This window comes from Silurus meridionalis, chromosome 25 (genome assembly GCF_014805685.1).
Source record: "Silurus meridionalis isolate SWU-2019-XX chromosome 25, ASM1480568v1, whole genome shotgun sequence".
In the NCBI taxonomy this organism is placed as follows: Eukaryota; Metazoa; Chordata; class Actinopteri; order Siluriformes; family Siluridae; genus Silurus; species Silurus meridionalis.
Window position 1 is genome coordinate 10,791,208 of NC_060908.1, and position 25,674 is coordinate 10,816,881.

Genomic DNA, 25,674 nt, shown 5'->3' on the forward strand with positions numbered 1-25,674 from the left:
CATGTAATCAATGGAATCTTAGTTATCTGACTGCAAGGATCATGTTGGATGAGGAGGCAGTTTTACCAGCCAGGCCAAACTGCAGCTGGAGTCCTAAAGTCCGATAATCATGTATGGAAATAGGAGAAATTTGTACAATTGCACAGTGGAAACCAAGTGCCAGATGCACGATAAACAATTGTGATTTATTTATTTTTTGCAAACTCCAAGAAAGCTTTCATGTGTCTTGCACTTTTCTTTTGCATTGATCCTTACGTTAGTGGACTTTTGGAGACACAAACAAAACACCTTATACATGACAGAACCACTTTTTCTTTCTTTCATTAGTCTCCAATCTGTTTGTGTATATTGCTGCTTGTCAGAGAATGTTTTGAATTTGCACTAAATGACATCACAAACATTTGTGTATCTAGCTGCTAAACCCAAAAGGAGGAAGGCCTTTGCCATTCCTGGGAGAAGAAAAGACAAGGATACAGATTCCACGTAAGTATTAATTTTTTTGTGCTGTGTTTTGTGATCACTTACTTCCCTAAATAATGTATTGTGTTGAGTAATATTTGCTGTACAGAGTCACTAGACATGCTTTCATTAATGCAAACCTTCACCATATCATTTCTTTTTCCTCAGTGAATCTACAGAAGTCGAAAGTACTGTGAGTATTCCTTTGTATTTTTATTTTATTTGGGACTTTGTTTAGAAATGTAAACAGTAGATTTTTTTATATTAAGCTGAACACTGTTTGTTATGTAGGAGTTTATAAGTTGAATCACATTTTTAATTAACGCATTTATTTATTATTTTTTTGTACTTAACTTTTTTCTTTTTTTAAATTGATTTAATTATTTATTTTCACATTTTATCTTTTGCACAGAACACTGCTAACGGAGCTCCCTCAGATATGTATGGACCCATAGATTTTCAAAATGCTGTAAGTTGTGTCCAAATGTCACAAAACATTCTATACTACATATAATACTAAATTAAATGAGTGTTGTAGAGAAAAATAATTAATGTGGTACTTAATCAGCCCTGTTTTATCCCAGAATGTGCCTCAGGTGGATGAAGAGGGTTTCTGTATCAGACCGAATTCAACGAAAATGATATCCTTAATCAGTGTCCATCTCCCAGATTAATCTGTTGCATAGTTTCAAAGTCATTTTGATTTGGCTATAATGATTATTTAAAGGTATATGTTTTATATGCTTCAAGATATTTGTACATAATTAGCGGGCGACATACACGAACGCACCGATTTTTGTCCCACACAATTCCTTAATTTTCCCTTTCACATACCAAAGACAACAATTCTTCATCCAGTGATTCAGACGAAGAAGATGAGCGCAGGAAATTTCATGTGGAAATCAAACCTGTGCTCCCAAACAGTGGCACACAGCAGCACTCGGCCACCATTGATGAGCTGAAGGCTTCTATCGGAAACATCACCCTTTCCCCCTCGTCTACGGTAATGTACACGTACATACATACATAGATACTGTACATACACGCACACTAATATACAGGAATGCAGGAACATGTAAAAACATTATAACAGATACTTACAGGGACTAACCACAACAAAAAAGCATGTCACGAGTGGCTTTCATTCAACGTGCTCAGTTCCACTCTCTCTCACACTCTCCCTCGTTTATCTCTTTCCATTCTCTGTTGACATTTGTGCTAATAGAGTGCAGTACATCATTATTTTCTCTGCACATATTACCAGCTGATAAACACCATTTACAATTAAACTTCTAAAATATTGAATTCCTGATGTTATAGACGTGGTTTCAAATCATTTATTAAGTAATAGAGTAATAGAGGTTTCCCCCTTTACACACGCTGTATACAGTATGTATACATTTGTAAGAGCTTTTCTTGATTATGAAACAATACAAGTGTTAATTGTTTTAGTTTGAGATCATTGACGACAGCGTTACACTGTCATTGCAATCAACACAAATCATGAGCTTTTTTATATGAATGTATTTAAATAAGACACAGTATCTGACTATTACGATTTAAACACAATTTCCTCATATTTTTTTATGTTTTTATGTAGTACTCCCTTATAATAGCATATGCAGTAATGCGTGTTTCCTCTGCACATGTATCTGGGTGTACAAACACAGCTACATTTTGTCACCTCTCCTGCTTCATGCTTTTTGTATTCAGGAAGAACTAAACTGCTAGTTTTTGACCTAAATTATAGGTTTTATTCACGTCCTAAATGTGATATTGTCTTTTACACCATTAAGTTACTTCTGTCATTTGCAGAGAGTAAAAGGATGAACCTTATTCTTTACACTAGATGAATTTTATTTGCAAAACAGTTTTCAGATGGAGAATTAGTATAGTTTATTCAGAGTCTGGTCACACCTTGTCATACAACTTTCTGTTTAACTCAATATGTTAAAAACTCATCCAAAATACAGAACCTTCTACAAGTATTGGAACAGCAAGGCCAGTTCTATTGCTTTTGCTATACATAAGGCATATGCATTCGAGAACATAACGCAAATATGATACAAATATTTTATAATTTCCTTATATTTGCGTGTAAATGTGTTAACTTGCACCATGGCACCTTTTGTTTTTCAAGAGACAAAAATAGTAAAACATAACTGGCATGTTTTTTTTTTTTTATTGCCCAAATATGCCCTGTTTGATTGAATTATTAAATACTTGAATAGCCTTAAATGTCTGCTCTTGGTTTGAGCTTTAGGTTTTGCCTGTGAATATTGCATTAAAAGGCTAAAACCTCATTAAGAGATATATATATATATATATATATATATATATATATATATATATATATATATATATATATATATATATACAGGGAGTGCAGAATTATTAGGCAAATGAGTATTTTGACCACATCATCCTCGTTATGCATGTTGTCTTACTCCAAGCTGTATAGGCTGGAAAGCCTACTACCAATTAAGCATATTAGGTGATGTGCATCTCTGTAATGAGAAGGGGTGTGGTCTAATGACATCAACACCCTATATCAGGTGTGCATAATTATTAGGCAACTTCCTTTCCTTTGGCAAAATGGGTCAAAAGAAGGACTTGACAGGCTCAGAAAAGTCAAAAATAGTGAGATATATTGCAGAGGGATGCAGCAGTCTTAAAATAGCCAAGCTTCTGAAGCGTGATCATCGAACAATCAAGCGTTTCATTCAAAATAGTCAACAGGGTCGCAAGAAGCGTGTGGAAAACCAAGGCGCAAAATAACTGCCCGTGAACTGAGAAAAGTCAAGCGTGCAGCTGCCAAGATGCCACTTGCCACCAGTTTGGCCATATTTCAGAGCTGCAACATCACTGAGTGCCCAAAAGCACAAGGTGTGCAATACTCAGAGACATGGCCAAGGTAAGAAAGGCAGAAAGTCGACCACCACTGAACAAGACACACAAGCTGAAACGTCAAGACTGGGCCAAGAAATATCTCAAGACTGATTTTTCTAAGGTTTTATGGACTGATGAAATGAGAGTGAGTCTTGATGGGCCAGATGGATGGGCCCGTGGCTGGATTGGTAAAGGGCAGAGAGCTCCAGTCCGACTCAGACGCCAGCAAGGTGGAGGTGGAGTACTGGTTTGGGCTGGTATCATCAAAGATGAGCTTGTGGGGCCTTTTCGGGTTGAGGATGGAGTCAAGCTGAACTCCCAGTCCTACTGCCAGTTTCTGGAAGACACCTTCTTCAAGCAGTGGTACAGGAAGAAGTCTGCATCCTTCAAGAAAACATGATTTTCATGCAGGACAATGCTCCATCACACACGCCCAAGTACTCCACAGCGTGGCTGGCAAGAAAGGGTATAAAAGAAGAAAATCTAATGATATGGCCTCCTTGTTCACCTGATCTGAACCCCATTGAGAACCTGTGGTCCATCATCAAATGTGCGATTTACAAGGAGGGAAAACAGTACACCTCTGAACAGTGTCTGGGAGGCTGTGGTTGCTGCTGCAGGCAATGTTGATGGTGAACAGATCAAAACACTGACAGAATCCATGGATGGCAGGCTTTTGAGTGTCCTTGCAAAGAAAGGTGGCTATATTGGTCACTGATTTGTTTTTGTTTGGTTTTTGAATGTCAGAAATGTATATTTGTGAATGTTGAGATGTTATATTGGTTTCACTGGTAAAAATAAATAATTGAAATGGGTATGAATTTGTTTTTGTTGTTGCCTAATAATTATGCACAGTAATAGTCACCTGCACACACAGATATCCCCTAAAATAGCTAAAACTAAAACTACTTCCAAAAATATTCAGCTTTGATATTAATGAGTTTTTTGTGTTCATTGAGAACATGGTTGTTGTTCAAATTAAATCCTCAAATAAAATTAATCCTCAAAAATACAACTTGCCTAATAATTCTGCACTCCCTGTATATATATATATATATATATATATATATATATATATATATATATATATATAAGAAAATCAAACGATGACATTAATATTGTAAAGGTATATAAATGATATAAAATGTTTGATAAATTTACTTTCCAAAGGGGACAATATAATCAGCTTCTGTGACCATCCAGCCATTTCTTTTCTATTGATCACTTACAGTATGATCAGTCTGTCAACAGATCTAAATCAGTATTTTGTACTGGGATTGTTCTCACTCCATTGAACACTTATTTTAAGAAGAAGGAGGAGCATAGAGTGACATAAGAGTGGAGAAAGGTGCACACAGATGGATTATATATTATGTGGAGGAGATACAACCTAAAGGAGATTGGAATTTTGGAAGGCGAGAGGATGCCTGAGGAATGGAGAAGGAGTGTGCTGGTACCGATCTTTAAGAATAAGGGTGATGTACAGACCTGCAGTAACTACAGGGGAATAAAGTTGATCAGTCACACCATGAAGTTATGGGAAAGAGTAGTGGAAGCCAGGCTGAGAGAAGAGGTGACCATCTGTGAGCAACAGTATGGCTCTGAGCCCTTTCCTGTTTGCAGTGGTGATAGACAGGTTGAAAGTCTCCATGAAATACGATGTTTGTGGATGATATTGTGATTTGTGGTGAGAGTAGAGAGCAGGTGGAGCAGAGCCTGGAGAGGTGGAGGTATGTGCTGTTTAGAAGGGGAGGAGAATGCTGAGGATGGAGCTGCCAGGAAGGAGGAAAAGAGGAAGGCCAAGGAGGAGGTTTATGGATGTGGTGAGGGAAGACATGCAAGTAGTTGAAAGAAGAAGATTGTGCTCACTCATCTTTGTCCTCTAAAGCACTACTGTAATTCGGAGCAGTAAAGCAAGTCATAATAAAGTCTAGTGGCAAGGTGAAAAAATAATACTGACCATTTAGTGTATGTTGCTCCCATCACAGCATAACTCTGCCCAAAGCATAAATCTGTTTGGGTTGCTTGTGGACATTTTAATGTAAACTTTTTCATCTATTGTGATTCTTGATTATCCACCCTTAGACAAAAGTCTTTCTGTTCATCAGATGAGGATGTGTTGTGAACAGACCAACAGCTAAACTAAATAACAGAGGCTTCTGAGCTGATGGAGTGCTCTCTTGAAAATGAAGATGCACTGATTTTGAGTCTCTGTATGCTTCGTGGATTTAGTCCAGAGGAATGAGCATGCAGCACTCTCCTGAATGATTATATATTGACGCAGAGAAAGGTTTACTAAAACTTTGTACAGAAGTCCGGCCAGAACCCAGTAGGTGGCACTGAGTGCCTTCACTATGAGATTGAAACTCCTCCACCATGTTGTCATAAGGGGGCTCAGTGGCTACAGCCCAAGTTTTATCCGCATTTATTTATTTATTTATTTGTTTGTTTGTTTGTTTGTTTATTTATTTATTTATTTATTTATCATGCTCTGGTCCAGTGCTCAAGTCTGACTGGCAGGTTCTGGATATCCTTTGTTCCATTGCTGTTTTCCTTCATCCTTGATAGTGGTGGATACTAGCATGACTCAAAAGCCAGATAGATGTGAAAGTTCAGTGTGCTTGTTCTATGTTTGAGTAACTCCTTGTTACCTTGAATGGATTTTCTGACTCGCATAGACCATCTAATAGATAAGAGTATAATACTTGAAAAATATATATATTCGGAATGAAGATAATAAGAGATAATAAGCATTAGAGAAATTTATAGTGGTGGGAAATCAACAAATTCCATGAAGTATATAATAGGATTTAATTATTCTGTAAATAAAGTCTTCTGCTTGCCTCACATCTTTCCTTATTCTCAGAAACATTGCTTTCACTCTCTCAATGAATCATTCAACCTTTTAGACCGACGTGAATTTTTTGGGAAATCTTTCCTTTCCATCCTTCATTTCATTCTCTCTCTCTCTCTCTCTCTCTCTCTCTCTCTCTCTCTCTCTCTCTCTCTCTCTTTTCTGTCAGTATCTCCATTGTTGTGTATTGAACCCATTTAGCTCTTAGCTTCTGAGATCAAATCGGTTTCTATGAAGAGAAGAATGTGGAGACACAATGTCATATCCTCTGTTGTTTTCATGTTGTTGTTTTTTTTTCTCATATTAATTAATGTCTTTTCATTTCCAGGTCTATATGAGAAGAAACCAGTCTAGTAAGTGTTCTTTTATTCTTCTTCTCATCATTCCGCAATGATTCATCTAAAGGCTTGACTTTAGAAAGTATATGCCTTCTGAGTTCACCTTCAGTATTCTTGGCACCACCTTCATTTCTTTTGCAAGCCTTCCAGAGCGACAATGCAGCTTATACAATGAGAAAATAAGGTCTAGCCACTGATCTCAAGAATAAGATTAATTGTGGAATTATGTGTTTTACGTTGTTGTTAAGATGCTGAGAATGTGGATAGGCATGTATGCTGTGTCATACAACTTCTTTACCAGTGAAGGTTTCTGTAGTGGCATTACTGTAACAATTAGCTGTTTATTAGGTTTGAACTAAAGTAGTCCTGACAAAGAGTGTACTACAGATATGCAGTTCTTTAAATTAATTAACTTTATTGGTACATTTGAATTCATGCGTTCTGGTGGGACGAACCAAAAAATATTGTTAATAAAGATTTTGTTCATAACAATGCTCCTGTGCACAAACATTCAGTTCAGCGTCAGTGCAACATCAAGCATGACATTTTCAGAGTAATAAATGATGGAGGATAGAAAAAAACTCCTGACATGAACTTGCCACAGCACCCATGGCCTTATTTGCGTGGCTTTTTTGAAGTAGTTAAATAGAAGGTTTTGGGCTCATGATAATTATAATAGATATCAATCAGTGTTTGACTCATTAATATGATTCTATTAATAGATTGGTGTGCTAAGAGCAACATTAGAGTCTTTTCATATAATCAACTGAGTTGAATAAGAAAGAATGCAAGAAAATGATAATAGGAACATTTAAAGCCATAATAAATCATAGCACTGTAAATATTTAAATAGATTTTAAGGCAGATCTACTTTTACTCGAGTGAAAGGGAGCACTTTTACTGGAGTAATATTTTACCTACTGTATCTCTACTTTAACTCAAGTACAGGGTTTGTGTACTTCCTCCGCCACTGCCACAAGCACACTCAAAAATCTAGTGGAACATTCTCCCAGAAGAATGGAGGTTATTATTACAGTAAATTGGAATGCGATGTGGAATGGGATGTTTAGAAAGCACATACCAATCTTATGGTCAGATGTCCAGAACCTTTTGTCCATATGGTACAGACAGACAGATAGATTTGTTTATTAGCACTAAAAGTAAATTGTTAATCTTTTATTCTAATCAGGAAGCACAAGACTAAGCACACAATCTTCTTTAGACTCAAATGCATGTAAGTATATATATATATATATAAAAAAAAAAGATTTAGTCCATACTTGCATATGGAAAAGCAAAACTAAAAATAATGTTTTGTGAAAATGCCTTTCGCTCAAAGCTTTTTAACTTATTTCTTTTTAACCATTTCGGTTAAACTTGATCACAACTGACAACCTCCGTGTGTAACTAATCCTGATTGGTACATGGGAACTTCCTTAATATTTCTTGATAATATCATTAATTCATGTTCTGTATTTTTTTTTTATCCATTTCATGAATAGGTGATTAAAAAAAACTAAAAAGGTGGTTGTGGGGTTTAAGGTGGTAGGTTCTTTGGGAAAGAAATGTTTCATGGAGTGAATGAAGTAATAGAGGTTCTTCTTCTTAATTCCACACTTTGTTGCAGTAGGTCCTCAAACCTATTGTACACTTCAAAATACAAAAGAGTTTACTCAATGAAACATTTGTTTCTTCTAACAGTTTGATTAAACAGGAAAGGGGTTTAAAAGAGACTTGTAATAAGTGGAGAAAAAAAACAACAATTTTTGGTGCTACTATTAACTAGAGTGCCTTCTGTCCCTCAGGTGATGAATTAGGAAGATCAAGAACACAGCAAGCCCCATATACAGAGTAAGAATATATCACTTTCACAATGGACAGAAAAACTGCTTTGGTTTTTTTTGTGTATTTTTAATGCAGTTTGCTATTTTCTTCTTATTATTATTCTTATTATTTTATTCTCCAACCTTTTCTATTTATTAGTAGACTGACCAGCAATGATCTGTTGTCTCTGGACCCGTTTGGCCCCAATTTCTCTGGTGCTGCTTCATCTGTGTCCTCCTCTGCAGGTAACACCATGCTGGTTTTTCTGGCTATAATAATAATAAATATTTACTTATGCAGCAAGTTTAAAAATGAAGATGTTGATAGAAGTGAATATAATGCAACGATTTTGTTATATGTGATATGATTGTGTCCTCATAGCAGTTATTTTCCTTATAAAGAATTCTAGAACCTAGAAAAATCTAGAATTTGTTTTCTAGACGAATAACGTAATTCCACAAAAGTACATCTAGACAATCTGATTTTGGAACGAGCGTGTGCAATATTAAGTAAGAGTGTCAAACAAACTGTGGATTTGCAGTTCAAGGTCAACATGTAAGATGATCTCGTAAATGTTAAGCTGAAAGGTGAAGCTTGGGGTGTTTTTCATTTTGCTTTGTTCATGTATTTATGTAGAAATTGGATATTCATAACAACATATGCTAGTCTTACTAAAATATTCCATTTCTACTGAAACATTGCAATGAATTCATTTATACCTTGAGCCTCACAAAAGAGTTGTCACATGTTTTTACAGTATCAGGAATAGCCTGTTTTTTGCCCTCAGTGCACACGCACACTGGCCTATAGCCCTATTTACTCTCCTCCTCCCTCCTGCCGACTCCATGATGTTGGTCTGGATGCTGACCTCATGCATTATTGATATTGTCTCCTTGCTGGTGAAAATGTTTTGGCTTTTTCCCATTCTCAGCCGTTACCTCTAGAGAATTCGCACAGGTTACTATAGTCACTAAAACACTGCCCAGCGGCGCACTGCCATTATACACTGCATTATGTTTAAATGCTTTTACTATCTCTTAGACCCTGTTTACAATGATTTTACAATCATTTTCTGATTGTATTTGTGGATTTTTTTTTCTTCTTGTGTTTTATTTTGTATCACCTGGGTCTATTTTTAAATTAGCTTTCATTTCCAGAAATTTACATCTACAGTATATGCGTTATATAAAAAATAGAGCACATGGAATCATTGGTGGCACACTACCCAAAATTATGGTAAGCAAAAGTAACAGGAACAGAAAACGCTGAATAATTAGTTATTAGTGTATCCCTTGCTTGTAATATCTAAGAAAAATATCCTGAATGTTTTTTTAAGCTCCTTTGTGACAAGGTCCAATATAAAAAGCTATAAAAATGGTTTAAAGCCGAATTGAATCTGAAGCTGGCTACCCACTCATATCACTGCCAGGGTTTTTTAGAGGAAAATAAGGATTCACCTGTTTATAGTTCTTATGTTAAAATTGAACAACATTTCAGAGAAAAGACAGGTGATTGAAGCACAGCATGTTTATCTGCTTCTTGTTTTTCTTATTGTAATAGTTTTCTCTCTTCCCATGTACCACTAACTATCTCAACCTATTCATCTCTGCATCTATTCAAAGTGTAGAACAGTTCAAACCCTGTTGACCTTGACAATAAATTGCTTTGTGTGTATCCTGTAAACATTTATTAATTGGTAAATATTTTGCTTACAATTACCACACATACATTTGCTCTTGGTTTGTTTTAGACAAATCAGAAGTGCTAGTTAGAGAGAGGACACCGATCATCCAGACCAGTTTCAAAGCTTAAGCTGAGCAACTTAGTATTGAAGTTTGTTAATTGGTTTGATAATCATAGCCCAGAGTTAACTGTCTATTATGTGTAATACATGTGCTTTAAATACATGTCCTCACCTTCCTTGCAGTCTTTGCTTTGCAATCTGCTTTCTCCATTGCTTGTTCCTTCGTCTTCTATAAACACAGATGAGCTTTTCCTTCCCATCCCCCCATCTCAACCCAGAGCCATGAGCACTCCTCCAACCCTTCTCAAAAACCCAGGGGATGCTGCTACCCAAAATACTCCACTCAGTGCTCACACCGGTATCGATCTACTTTCTTCCTGGATGCAGAACCAGTTGGCAGCGTTTGTGCCTTCTGGTGGGCAGCCCTGGCCTAACCAGGAAAGATCTGAGTCATTGCTCATTTCCCAGCATACCAAACCCCAACCTAGTAAAGCTACAGATCCCTTTATTAGCATAGAAGAGCATAATGGCAAGAAGGGTCAGAAGAAGGAGATCGCTCTTTCTTGGACGGAGGACCCTGCTATGACACCCACAGCTGTCCATACGCAGGCCGGTAATGCAGAAGACTAAATATCCCAAGCATGCCATCAGTTCAACTCATAAAGTAATGCCTTGTATGAATGGGTGATGCAATTAACATGGATTTTAAAAAGGTGTATATTTTAGAGCATAACTTGTTTTTGTAATGTTTAATGCATTAAAATTGTTTGCGTATGTTGCATATGTTTACTATCTTTATATTTTTCATCATTGGTTGTATTGCCTGAACCTAATTTTTTGTATTATTATTATTATTATTATTATTATTATTATTATTATTATTATTATTAAAGCAGCAAGCAGCTTTTTTGAGGGGCATTTAACTAAATGTGGTAATACTGTTCTTGAGACCCTGTTTTATCAGTGTGGATTGAATAAAATTATAGATTCTATAATTAATCTAATGAATTATATTATTATGATTTAAAAATTATATCAGAATTATTCTCAGAATAGAGATTTTGTTGCTATAATTATGAAGAGATAAGGGTTTGTTGCTGTTGTCAGTTTTAGGTCTGGCTTTAATGCTGAAATTAGTGCTAGAATTAGTGAATTTATTTTCTTGTATAAAATACATTTCTTTAAATGAATCTATACTTCAAATATGATCAGTTATGTCAAAGTTTGTTAATATATTGTATGATATTTTTATACAATTGTAGTGTTTAATTTCTTATATTATTTTTTGTATTCTGTTGGGTTTTTTTGTGTGGTTTTCTTTCTTTTTTTTTTTTTTGGTTGTTTGCATGTTGTGGTTAGTTTAGTTTGTCGAGCTTCTCTGGCTAGTTGTGACCTGTGACTGTATATAAACAGGAACTCATAAAAGTGATCCTCTAGTGGCTGACTGTAGTACAGGTTTAAGCCTGGCTAATTCTTAATGACTGAATGGAACATATTTAGGGAATTATTTGGAATAATAGCCATCAGCTATTTATAGGAATTATTTGATAAGAATTAAAAGGGCATGGTTAATACAGTACATGACTGTTTAAAACGTGAAAGTCTTTTCAAGTGCCATGATTTGGCAGGATGTTTTACTAAATGATTTTAATATTCTTGTATGGAAAAAAAAGTTGAACGTTCTTCGACATCTGCTGCTGAATAAATGTCACTTTTTCTGCAAATAATAGTCAATATTTGCTCTTCCAGCTTTAACTTTTAATGGAGTTTTATGGACTAAATGCAATGCGGAAAAGCAGTGCTCATGAATACAAAGAAAATCAGCCTTTCCCAAACTATATACAGCCATTGGTTGTGACTGCATGCTCTTGTAATGTTTAAGTTTTTAAATGTGTTTAGAAATACAGGTAGTTCCCGAGTTATGATGGTTCACCTTACGATTTTTTGATCTTACGATAACAGCGTATAATACATATAATACGCTGCCAGGATGTCCCCATAATCCCATGCCTTGAGCGATGTCTTACTTTTGCCAGCGGTTAACAGAGTTCAGTTGTCTTGGATTAGAGCATGTATTTTTTTTCAGTGTTTTAAAGCCCAAGTTTAACTCTTGTCTCTCTCCTTTTTATCGCTATCTTTGGACACTGAAACAGAGCGCACAGCGCACTGCTGCCACAAACATATATACTGTAAAGTGTTTACATTATAATAGTGTAAATTGCTCTGTGTGGCTATATGATGTACTGTAATGTGTTACATCTTTAACATATTAAAGTATACTACGCCATTCTTTAATACTCCTGGGTAGGCTAGGCTTTCGGCCTACGATATTTTCAAGTCATTGTAACGCATTTCCACCATAAGTTGGGAACTACCTATTGCCTGTTCTTTAGCCCACTCCATCTGTGAAATCAGTGATTTTTAACCTCTATTTTGTCTCTTGTTTCACACAGTTCCTCCCTCCAACAGACCCACAACCCCTCTGGGCACAGCAGCAATCATTCCTCCTCCTCGACCCTCTTCACGTCCCAAACTGCCTACTGGCAAACTGACTGGCATCACTGAGATTGTGAGTACTTTATGTGGCGAGGACACTTACCAGTCCTCAGTTCTGTGTTTTCTGTTATGTAGCTTTGTTGTTTATGTAGCACCAGGGTTCTGGAGGAACTTTGTTTCATTTCACTGTGTACTGCGTAATCTATATGGATAAAATGACAATGAAAGCTTCTTGACTTCGCTTGACTTGACTTTGTTTTTTAGTTTAATCTGATTATTTGCTGTTATTTCATCATCTTTAAATATCAGCTATGAAAAGAAAAAAAAAGCTAAACTTTAAACATAATCTTTATTTGATATTTGAGTAAATAAATAAAGTATGTTGGTGGATAATTGTATCATTTATGGTTTTTGGAAAGCTGGTCTGTATGAGTGTTCTTTATACCGTGTATCTTGTTTAGATCATTAATTGGTTTACTTGTTTATTTTACACTAAAGGCACGGCCATTCAGCCCTTCTATGGCAACCAACTCCAGTCCTCAGCCTACTGCACCTCTAGCCCGGGCGGAAAGCTCCTCCTCTCTAAGCTCCAACGCCTCGCTGAGTGCAAGTAACACACCCACTATCGGTAAGGAAACCATACCCACTCATTCTAGGGTAATATACATTCATCATCAAGTCTCACTGGCGAAGAGATTCTCAAGACTGCAATCTCACGTAATGTTCATCATCAATTTTACCCAGTACTCTGGGTAGACATCCTATCACGACATTTGCACTCATCTGTGGGTTTCGTCATTAATTTTCTTTTGATTTCTGGTTTGAATTTCATCTCTTTCATTGATGCTGTAAGAGGATGATGTGTTTGTGGCGAAACTGCCTACATTTGAGAAGAGGTGTGAAACTCCAGCAGGTAACATGCTGCAAATTGGAAAAGTGGTTTTTTTGTTTTGTTTTTTTTTCCCCTCAGATACACTTACAGACTAATTCTACTGACTTCTCATTGATCACGACTTCCATGTGACCTGTATTAATTAATTGGTCTTTGTCTTAACTACTAAATTTCATGTATTTTCGTTGTTGTTTTGTGCTGTTTTAAATGCTTCTTGTGTTTGAGCATTATATTGAATTATAGTGATGTTATTTTTCCTCTATGTGTATTTTATGAAGTTTATATTCATTTATCTTTTCTTGCTCCTAGGAACATCTCGCGGCCCCAGCCCTGTCACATTAGCATCCCAGGATTCACTTCCCATAGCTGTTGCTTTCACAGAGTCAGTCAATGCCTACTTCAAAGGAGCTGATCCTAGCAAGTAAGTGTTAGTTTTAAAGGTATAAGTCATATAAAACCAAAAGGCTGGTGTTGCATAAGAGCACATGTGTGACAGGTTGGCTGTGATAGCTTGTATCTGCAGCTCAAATAATACTTATTCATTCCCCTGTACTACTTAATAAAGTCAGACCTTGAATGCAGTATGTCCAGGTCCTGTGTCTGTAAGACAATTCAGATTTAATAAATAGTAGGACTTTATTATCTTTAGAGTTTTCATGAATAAAGACCAAAGCAGATTTACAGACCTTTCTTACAATGCAGTAAATGTTGCTGCCCAGTTTGGTTGCTGTATCCCCATGACCTGAAGATTAAGCGTCTACCAACTACAGGCAGTATAGATATAGAAAGTATTCTCTGAACTACAAAAAGAGTCGTATTTGGAGAATAATCTTGTCTTAAACTTATTTTTCATCCAATTGAATAATTATGCATTTTTAACTATTAAATGTAGCATAATACTTTACTAGAACTTGGCAATATGACCAAAACTTCACAATAGTTTACTTAATCCACCTCTTAATACCACCACTATCACGTCAATTATAGAAAACAATAATACAATTCAAAAACGCAATATAACAACACGTGGCATTACAGAGAGAGAGAGAGAGAGAGAGAGAGAGAGCATTTCACATATGGATGGTGAATAAGATTTTACTAAAGTAAGAAACCCAGTTAAGACCACTCTTCAAACCTCTACACTACAACCGCAACTGTGCCACCTACATTGTCTGGGGCAGTTCAGAATCAATATTTGTCTAATAACATGACAAAAACATTAAAAATTTAAATATTATACAACCAGAGATGCAGACTCATAATTTGCACTGCTCCTCAGAGGCTGTAAGCCAGGGGTATCGCTCGTATTCACTTGTCTGGAAGTAGCAAACAAACCATTTCCCGGGCTGAGACAAGCTAGCTAGCTTCAGGGTTGGCCGACCTCCTCACAATGTCTAGCTTTTCTGAAAAAAAATATTTTTAAGTAATTCTGAGACCAAATCAATTTCTCTTCCTCCATAGTCATAGCAAGGTCTAACTCAGATGTATTAATGTGTGCAGAGCTAGACAAGTTTTTTGCCAGTCATACTAGGCTGTAACGGTTTGCCTCTGACCAACCAATCAGAGGACGGAAAAATGTTGATGCTATTCTGAACCAGCCAGTTGCCCCTGTGAGGCGAATATGAAATCTGATTGGTTAAAGAAACAGACCCGTTGGTGATATTCTTAGTGGTAAAAAGGCCTGCAGAACAAACTTTGAAGGCCCTCGGCAGATTAAGATATACCTTTATTCGTCCCACAGTGGGGAAATTTCAGGGGCAATTGATTGACATGGCAGCACATAGAGGCTGAAACCTGATTGGACCAAAAAATCTAACATCCACATACACATACTGGAAACAGTGCAGCCAAGAGAAATGCTACGAAATTAAAAGAATAAACTGTTGGGAATTAATTAATACAATTTAATGGAGCAAATATTAGAATTTAGGTTGAAAAGGTAGGTGAGTGCTTCTGATAGTGTAGAGAAGGCCTTGCTGGCCCTGACCGCCCGCCACTGGACCCTTTTCTATGCTTATATATGTCATTTTCTATGTATGTATGAATTTATGCCTACAATATAGACTATTGCATTGTCAAATTGGCCCCAGCATCATTTTAAAGTTTAAGTTCATTCTGTATTTTTTTTTATTATTTTTTCTTTTCTTGCTTACGCATTGTTCTGACAAGTGGCAGTTTGAAAATCACTACTGTTAATCTACAATACAAAAACATCACTGTCTTCATACATGGTCCTTTTAAACATGCGGGGTAAAGAAAGAAATCTTTTACCAGAATCTTGCTTATATCAACAAAAATGACATAATAGACATTTTATTAGTACAATCATTGGCAGCGCTGTGATTATAATAACTACTTTTTCTATTGTCATGCTTTCACTAACAGATGGGAGTTGCTGCCACAGTGACTTATGAAATTGTTAGCTGTATTAAGTGTTTATTGCAGATAATAGTAATTATCCCATTAATAGTAATTACTATTTGTTAAGGTGTTGCAAAATGCATATCAGTCAGCACCTGTTCACCTAAAACGAAATCATTTGACCAATTTTTTACCTAAAACAATAAACTTTTACTAATGTACCATTATAATACTGTACACAAAGGTATGAGTCCAAACAGATTAAATTGAACAGCATTCAGTACAGTTTGAGTTCAGTCCTGGATTGAGTTTTGTCTTGTTTTTTAGGTGCATAGTGAAGATCACAGGAGACATGACCCTTTCCTTTCCCTGTGGCATCATTAAGATCTTCACATCCAGTCCCTCACCAGCTGTACTCAGCTTCAAACTCAGAAACACTAGCAAACTGGAGCAGATACTACCAAACCAGCATCTTCTACACAGGTGTGTTTGTGTGCATGTGCTATTTATTTCATTTATATAGATTCATAAGAGGTCACAGACATTCATCCCAGCACATTTGATCCAGCGATGATCGGGCGAACGCATGGTCATTGCACCACTGTGGAACCAGAATGAATATATGATGGGGGAAGGAGAAATATGAACATGTACAGTATGAATATGAGCAACATTTGGAAAATACTGACCTGTTTTTGACTAGTCTCAAATTTTGTTTGTGGGTATTTACATTCAAATCAGATGAACATTATAGAAGTCACTTTTTAGCAATTAACATCGTAGAACAGGGGTCTCCAAACTCCAAACAGGGGTCCATGGAGACCTTTTTGTCTACAGAAAAAAATTACGGAAATTCTGCCAAGATCAGCCGCCGCTTATGTGGACGTTATGTTTTTACAGCACGCAGTAGTGCGTTACCGTAATTTCTGGACTATTAAGCTCACCCAAATATAAGTCGCACCCACTGAATTTGACAAAGATATTTATTTTGAACATAAAAACGCCGCACCTGTCTATAAGCCGCAGGTTCCTACATTGAAACTAATGAACTCTACACAGGCTTTAACGAAAGACAGTGTCTGTTACACGGCTTGTATCTAAACAGTAGCCTACCAAGAAAGTCATTGTTCACTGTCTTCCTCCTTCCTTTCACAACTATTTCTCTCAAGAGTTTATCTTTTGGCATCGTCGTGCGTTTAAAAATCACCATCGGTGAAGGTTTTCTCCCAAAGCCGTGCAGCTCAGAACACAGGTGAAGTGTTTTTTCATGCCCGGTTATTTTCAGCGTGTCGAATGATTCGCATTTCCTGTTGACAGTCCGAGTGAGCGGCAGGTCAAACGTCAGAGGAACCTCAACCGTATATATGATGTGGTGCGGCCCGATTCAGTGGGAGCGCGATTTAATATAAAGAGCTTCATTGGTTCACCTGAACCTGTTCTGCAATTTCATTGGTCTAATCATCATTTCACAAGAATGAAATACGTGAAGGACAATTTGAGAACAAACTTTTCCGATGATAATCTCAGGTCACTGTTGATGTCAGGGACATCAAATCTAAAGACAGAATAGTCTGCTATTCTGGTATCCAGGAAACAATCTCACCATTCCCACTAATACAGGTGTTCATGTGTAGTGTATCAATGTGTTATTAAATAATAACTGAATAAAATAATATTACATAAATAATTAAAAACAACATTCATGTTTTGATTCTTTTTTATTTGGACCTCGAGTGTGTAGTCGGCCCCCGAACTGCTCTTTGCTAGTTAATGCAGCCCTCGGGCTGAAAAGATTGGAGACCCCTGATGTAGAACATCAAGTAAACCATTATAAGGTTGAAAAATCAAAACCAGCCCATATAGAAATAACAAATAAACATTAGACATGGCCAATTCAAATATTTGATTAATTTTATACTTTATTCAGCTGTCACTAACCGCTGGAACCAAATTCCTTGTGTGTGCCAACACACTTGGCCAATAAACCTATTTCTGATTCTTAAACAGTAAAAAAGCAATGGGTATTTCTTAAGCATCAAACAGTTCAGAAGACTATGGAAAACAACTGTGGTGAATCAAAGAAGAATTCTTTCCTTCCTGAAGAAAAAAAAAAAAGCCTTTTCAATATCTGGCTGGATCAAGAACACCCTCCAGAGGTAGTTGTATATGTGTTAAACAAGATACAATCAAGAGAAGACTTAGAGTAAATACAAAGTTTACCACACATTGTAAACCACTGGTAAGCCTCAAAAACAGGAAGAGACCACATTGGAGATTGTCAAGAACATCTAAAACAGTCTGCAGTTCTACACCCTATAGACAGATGAGATCAACTTGTACCAGAATGATTAAAAGAAAAGAATGTGAGGGCGAACTGATTCTCTTGTGTTTATCAACTTTACGAGTGCTGACAAAAGCAACAGCAGGAATTCTGAATTGTTTGTGGGCTATTATCATTCTGATTTAGCCAAATACTTCTAAACGTATTGGACAGTACTTCACACTGCTGATGGACAATAAACCAATGCATATTTTGATTCAAACCCAATACTTTTTTTATAGCAAAGCAATGAAATGTAGTCACCTGATTTGAATGCATTTGCGCATGCAATTCACACATTTCAAGGCAAATCACCTCCAAAACAAGCAGGAAGTGACAACAGCTGCATTAAAAGCATGCAAACAAATCACCACGGGGGGAAAAAAAACTCTGTGTCTCATAATGTCACTGGGTTCCAGATTTCAAGTGTTCGTTAGTTTTGAAAAAGCACAAATAAATGTTGCCATGTTAAGGACCGTAGCCAGCCAAGGATGTGCAACGGATGAAAGACCAGTCATGTTTATTTCCCTTCAACATCGGAAAATGTCCTGCAGAGAAATTAGCAAAGAACTTCCAGAAACCAGTGGACAAAGGTCCACCCATTTACTGTCTGGAGAGATCTGGCCAGAAGTGGTCCTCATGAAAGACTTGCAGCCAAAAAGCTATACATCCCACATGGAAACAAGGCTAATCGACTCAACTATTCACCGAAATGTATGAACTGGGGTACAGAAAAATGACAGCAGGTGCTCTTGACTGAGAAGTCAAAATTTGAAGAGCTGGAAAGTGTTACAATAAAGAGTGTCTGCAAGAAAAAAAGTGAAGCATGGTGGAGGTTTCCTGCAAGTTTGGCATTTCTTCAAATAAAGTTAAAGATTTAGTCAGGGGTCAGGGAATACATCAGGGAAGCATCTAATTGGCCCTAAATTTATTCTGCAGGACAATGACTCCAAACATGCAGCCAATATCATTCAGCGTAAAGAAGAATATAGAGTCCTGGAAGTAATAGTTTTGGCCACCACAGAGCCCTGGTCTCAATATTATCGAGTCTGTCTGGGGTTACATGAAGACACCGAAGGAGTTGAGGCAATTTACATCCACAGAAGATCTGTGGTCGGATCTCCAAGATGTTTATAACAAACGTACCTGCCGAGTGCCTTCAAAAACTGTGCAAGTGTACCTAGAAGAATGGATGCTGTTTTGCAGGCAAAGTGTTTATTAACACTTCTACATTTGAAAGAATTATTACTTCACAGCATTTTTCACACCTGTCTAAAACTTGCACAATTTTGTATATATAAAGTGTACCTTACCGTATTCTCTCTCCAACACACGCTCTTTTAATGAGCTTTGGTCGTTATGTAGACCAGGCTGGAATTTTAACTAAGCAAGTGCTGTGAGTAGGTTGCATTGTTAAACGCCGCACACACCTGAAAAGGATCTTTTACAGGATTATATAAAAGCGTATATTAAAGTTTAAATTCTTAAAGTGTATATTTAGGTATAGGATAAAAATGAGGTTAATTAGAGGTCCTTAAAATGCTAATAAGTCAATGTGTGTTGTGCGTGTTTTATGTAGTGACTCCTCGCAGAATGACACAAACTTTAAAGATTTCTGGATGAACATGCCTGCACTGACTGCATATCTCAGAAAGGCCTTTGAACAGAATCCGGCATCCTCTTACTACAACGTGGACATCCTCAAGTACCAGGTATGTACCGGGTCATGTGTTGTGCATTAGATGAGTAATGTGTAATCCAAGTGAAAAAAAGTGTTGTCCGTTCTGAAATGATCTACAAAGTGCACTCAATTGTAGGATCATTCCTAACTGAAGATGATTTAGAAAGCATTTGCTACAAAAGGTATCTGTTTGTTATCACTTGTAAGAATCTCTTGTTCATTCATCTCCTTTTTAGGTGTGTTCTAATGGGATTCAGTCAACGCCGCTAAACCTGGCAGTGTACTGGAAGTGTGCACAGAGCACTACAGACCTGCGGGTGGATTACCACTACAACCCTGAGGCCATGCAACCGCCTGGACCACTCAGTAACGTGCAGGTCCTCGTTCCTGTCAGCGGGGGTGTCACCAACGTGCACTCGCTCCCCACTGCCACCTGGTAAGGCACAGGAATGCACCAAATCTCTCAAATCCTACAACCCTACCTGTAAAAAGGCCACTGTGGGTGCAGGTTTTTGTTTTAATTAAACAGAAGTTACACCTTATTCCATCTGTTTAAGTCAGTTGACCTTGACTCAGGTGTGGCTTCTGCTTCATTGGAATTAAAACCTGCATCCACACTGATCGTTTGTGGGGAATATTTTACACCTCTCTTACTATGTCGAAGGGATTTACAATTTTCTCACCTCTTCTTTGAGCTGTTTGATTCCATTTTGATTTGTTTATGTCAGTGTCAAAACTATTATTTTAAACTAGCTAAAGATAAAATATTTTATTTCTTTGGTACCAGGAATCCAGACCAAAGTAAGTCCTTATGGAAGCTGAATGACATCTCTGAGAAGTCTGAAAATGAAGGTATGAACATGTAAAAATCACCAAGAACTTCTTAAGTTTGAAAGAACATTTTTGAAAGTGTTTTATGAAGCTTTGGAATAATGTGCTTGCTTTATATATGCACCATAAACATTTAAGAAATAAAATGTTTAAAATTGTTTTATTTTAAAAGCTCATTCTAATTATAATGATTTTTGGGGACAATTTTGATTGTTTTTAGCTAATAATGTGGTGTGTGTATCTTTGTGTGTGTGTGCATGTCTGTGTGCGCGTGTGTGTGCGTCTGTGTGTGGGGCAGGTTCTGGCTCGCTGAGGGCAAAGTTTGAGCTCTCGGATGGTCCCTCAATCCCAGCGACTCTGGCTGTTCAGTTCTTTAATGAGGGTAGCACAATTTCTGGAGTAGAATTGGAACTGGTCGGATCTGGTTATCGACTCTCGCTCAATAAGAAGCGATTAGTCTCTGGTAAGGCTACATTTATAAGACCAAATTTTTATTTAAAATTATTTAAGGTAGTTTTACTTATTGCTCTGCCAGTTATTTAACCCTTTATATTATTACACATCACTGTGTAAGTACATGCACACAGTAATACAGGGAGTGCAGAATTATTAGGCAAGTTGTATTTTTGAGGATTAATTTTATTTGAGGATTTAATTTGAACAACAACCATGTTCTCAATGAACACAAAAAACTCATTAATATCAAAGCTGAATATTTTTGGAAGTAGTTTTTAGTTTTAGCTATTTTAGGGGGATATCTGTGTGTGCAGGTGACTATTACTGTGCATAATTATTAGGCAACTTAACAAAAAACAAATTCATACCCATTTCAATTATTTATTTTTACCAGTGAAACCAATATAACATCTCAACATTCACAAATATACATTTCTGACATTCAAAACCAAACAAAACAAATCAGTGACCAATATAGCCACCTTTCTTTGCAAGGACACTCAAAAGCCTGCCATCCATGGATTCTGTCAGTGTTTTGATCTGTTCACCATCAACATTGCGTGCAGCAGCAACCACAGCCTCCCAGACACTGTTCAGAGAGGTGTACTGTTTTCCTCCTTGTAAATCGACATTTGATGATGGACCACAGGTTCTCAATGGGGTTCAGATCAGGTGAACAAGGAGGCCATATCATTAGATTTTCTTCTTTTATACCCTTTCTTGCCAGCCACGCTGTGGAGTACTTGGACGTGTGTGATGGAGCATTGTCCTGCATGAAAATCATGTTTTTCTTGAAGGATGCAGACTTCTTCCTGTACCACTGCTTGAAGAAGGTGTCTTCCAGAAACTGGCAGTAGGACTGGGAGTTCAGCTTGACTCCATCCTCAACCCGAAAAGGCCCCACAAGCTCATCTTTGATGATACCAGCCCAAACCAGTACTCCACCTCCACCTTGCTGGCGCCTGAGTCGGACTGGAGCTCTCTGCCCTTTACCAATCCAGCCACGGGCCCATCCATCTGGCCCATCAAGACTCACTCTCATTTCATCAGTCCATAAAACCTTAGAAAAATCAGTCTTGAGATATTTCTTGGCCCAGTCTTGACGCTTTCAGCTTGTGTGTCTTGTTCAGTGGTGGTCGACTTTCTGCCTTTCTTACCTTGGCCATGTCTCTGAGTATTGCACACCTTGTGCTTTTGGGCACCCAGTGATGTTGCAGCTCTGAAATATGGCCAAACTGGTGGCAAGTGGCATCTTGGCAGCTGCACGCTTGACTTTTCTCAGTTCACGGGCAGTTATTTTGCGCCTTGGTTTTTCCACACGCTTCTTGCGACCCTGTTGACTATTTTGAATGAAACGCTTGATTGTTCGATGATCACGCTTCAGAAGCTTGGCTATTTTAAGACTGCTGCATCCCTCTGCAATATATCTCACTATTTTTGGCTTTTCTGAGCCTGTCAAGTCCTTCTTTTGACCCATTTTGCCAAAGGAAAGGAAGTTGCCTAATAATTATGCACACCTGATATAGGGTGTTGATGTCATTAGACCACACCCCTTCTCATTACAGAGATGCACATCACCTAATATGCTTAATTGGTAGTAGGCTTTCCAGCCTATACAGCTTGGAGTAAGACAACATGCATAACGAGGATGATGTGGTCAAAATACTCATTTGCCTAATAATTCTGCACTCCCTGTATATCAGTTCTGTAGATGTTACTATGAGTCGAGTGTATGTAATGTTTATCCAAATATATTCTGTTTAATTTCATTTTTTTATATAAACTTTTAAAGTTGTGGCAAGTCAATGAATAATAAAATGTTTGTGTGTGATTGTTACAGGGAGATATATGGCGGATTGCTGAGACGTCATATCAGAGGAACATCTGATCAAATTATCGAAAAATTAAAGGATTACTTTTCATTATCATTTTACTTTATCCTCTCTCATCAATATGGAGTTTAATGGAAAAGAAAAGAAGTGTCACGCTGGTTGCTTCAATGCTTTTGAATATCCTGCCATCCAACCAAATGGGGAAGAACAAACTTTTTACTACACGTTTTATTACTCATGTAGCACTGAGAATCATACACTGTCTAAAAAAAAACTAATAAAGAAAACCAATAAGGAATGTCGGAATACTGAAGAATGAGAAAGTAAAAAGTAATAACCTGATATTTAGAATTTATTTTTGACTTTTACATTGTGTTTTCACGTATAGGCAACTTTTAACATGGCAATATGATAGAGAAAATATTCAGTGTAAAGCAAAAGGAAATAGCATATCTGCACTAACAAGCTTCAAGGCCATGTGTGTACACAATGACCTTTAATTTTTATATTCTTCTTTATGTCTTGATTATAAATTAATAAAAAGAAATTATAAAAAAATACAACATAAAATAAGGGGCGAGGAGGGATACAAAAAAATGCCTCCTACAATGCGAACATTTACAGTTTGTCCGGAAATCTGCCAGTTCAAGACAGGCCTGAGTTCTTGCTTTAGACAAAATCTTTGTAGCATTACTAATTGTTTTCTGGATCAACCCTTATCTTGACTTTACAGCAAAAAGCCTTTATGTATTAAACACATAGTGGCAAAAAAAGTCATATTTACCCCAGGTTTTTTTTTTTTTGTATCACAGTAAAAGTGCAATGAAGGTATAAGCTATTAAATTTGTAATTTACATTTAGTTTTTTTTTTTTCAATGTCAGAAATTCAGGTCAGTTATGTGATCATTTTCAAAAACAAAACAAAAAGAAAAGAAACCAAAAATTTGGAAACCTGACCTTAGTGCCTATTTTCTAAGCGAACTCGATGATTTGTTCAATTTCTTTCTCAACAACCTCATCTTTGTTACTCTAAGTGAGCCAGTTTTATTTTATACTTTTTTACTGGAATCCTGAAGGGAAAATGCTTATAAATGACAACTTGAAATTACTGCCTTTCTAAAAAAAAATGTAGCAAATCCTAAAAAAAAAAAAAAAAAATCAAGATTTAAATGTGACGCATGTAAAGACTTCCAGATTTAAATGTGACACATCCAGAGCAGATACAATACAGTGTGTATGTGTGTGTGTGTGTGTATATATATGTATATGTATATGTGTGTATATATGTGTGTTTGTGTATATATATATATATATATATATATATATATATATATATATATATATATATATATATATACTATACAGTATATGTTGTCTTGCCCTCAAAATATAGAATTGACGATCTGATGCCTTTTTAAACAGCCGAACATGTTCATCTTTATCTTTTGGATATTTGCTGTAATTTGGCGTGATCCATATTGCTCTGAATTATTAAATGACCGGTTTATAGATGACCGATATATTCCTATATACCCAAAGGCACTGAGACGTTGCAGTGAAAATGGGAATCGGTTCCCATTGTTGATCCTTTTTTGAATCTATTACTTTAATAATACAGAAATATTTTACAGTAGCATTAAATAATGTATAATTAATTATTAATATAGTACCAAAATTTCAGCAATTTTATTATTTTGTACCAAAACATAGCAATTTAATATCACTTCAGACTTTAGACACAAGCATTGAAGCAGTTGCATGTCTAAGTAACTAACCATTCAAAACTGCTTAACAAATACAAAGTGCTTTAAAGGGGCTAAACAGTGTTTTTCTTTCTTACATTTTTTCTTTCTTTTTTTTTTCTTTTAAATGGCTCTGTGCCTTATAGCCTGTTCTGAGGGTCAACTGTCTTAAGGGCTACTTAAAATAAATCAGAGTGATTAAGGCCTTAAATAATACAAAGGATTGCTTGATATGTACTAAAAAAATCATAATGTGTAAATGTGTAAATGTGTAACATTCTAGGAAAGTTTTAGTTTTTTTTTTTTTTTCCACGGGATAATTTTTTATGAAGTAACAAGGCACAGTTTTTTTTATTATTATTCCTAATCTTTACTGTTTTATTGAAAATGTTTAAGGTGTATGTAATTGTATTCGAAAATCATTAAAGTGGTATTGGGCATTCAGTGTGGAGGCAGATATTAACCGGTGGACTTTAGGGTCAAAACTGAACTGTAAGACACGTTTTCTGTCCTGTAAAACTACATGACTTAAAATGTCGGATTGTGTGTTTTAGCAAGCTGGTTCTTGCTGCCTCTACAGCCGTCAGATAAATGTGTGTGAATGCATTTTGGAGCTTCTCAAATCTTTTCACTTTCTCTTTCTGGTCTCATGTTCATGGTTATATCAAATCATCTGTGTAAATGATTTATTTTATTTTTTTTCCCCACAACATTTTTACAAATTGACCACTTTGTTTTCTCATGATTTCAATGTCTGTAATAAATGTGTAATATATATAAATCTATACAAATATAAGAACTATTACAGAATTGTCGTCCTTTGTTGGATTTATTTTCTTTCTCTTTTTTTTACGTATTTTAAATCATAAATGAGAATTCGAACATGGATTATTGTAATTTACTTTTTAAACAAGTTGCTTTACTTTCTTGGTGAGATGTAAAGAAGGACCAAGAT

General features: G+C 36.4%; 1 protein-coding gene across 1 annotated transcript in view; it reads left to right on the forward strand.

Moving 5' to 3' along the window:
* Nucleotides 1-25,325, forward strand: part of fcho2 (FCH and mu domain containing endocytic adaptor 2) — a 57,030-nt gene extending 31,705 nt beyond the window's left edge. Inside the window, exons 10-28 of the mRNA XM_046838684.1 lie at nt 414-483; nt 628-652; nt 872-928; nt 1,044-1,113; nt 1,299-1,462; nt 6,531-6,555; nt 7,730-7,774; nt 8,346-8,391; nt 8,524-8,609; nt 12,562-12,677; nt 13,103-13,232; nt 13,458-13,517; nt 13,806-13,917; nt 16,185-16,340; nt 19,757-19,889; nt 20,095-20,294; nt 20,646-20,710; nt 20,988-21,152; nt 22,986-25,325. Of these exons, the coding sequence (XP_046694640.1) occupies nt 414-483; nt 628-652; nt 872-928; nt 1,044-1,113; nt 1,299-1,462; nt 6,531-6,555; nt 7,730-7,774; nt 8,346-8,391; nt 8,524-8,609; nt 12,562-12,677; nt 13,103-13,232; nt 13,458-13,517; nt 13,806-13,917; nt 16,185-16,340; nt 19,757-19,889; nt 20,095-20,294; nt 20,646-20,710; nt 20,988-21,152; nt 22,986-23,008 (1,748 nt within the window). The 3' untranslated portion in view covers nt 23,009-25,325. The remainder of the gene's footprint in view (nt 1-413; nt 484-627; nt 653-871; nt 929-1,043; nt 1,114-1,298; nt 1,463-6,530; nt 6,556-7,729; nt 7,775-8,345; nt 8,392-8,523; nt 8,610-12,561; nt 12,678-13,102; nt 13,233-13,457; nt 13,518-13,805; nt 13,918-16,184; nt 16,341-19,756; nt 19,890-20,094; nt 20,295-20,645; nt 20,711-20,987; nt 21,153-22,985) is intronic.
* Nucleotides 25,326-25,674: the final 349 nt, after the last annotated feature.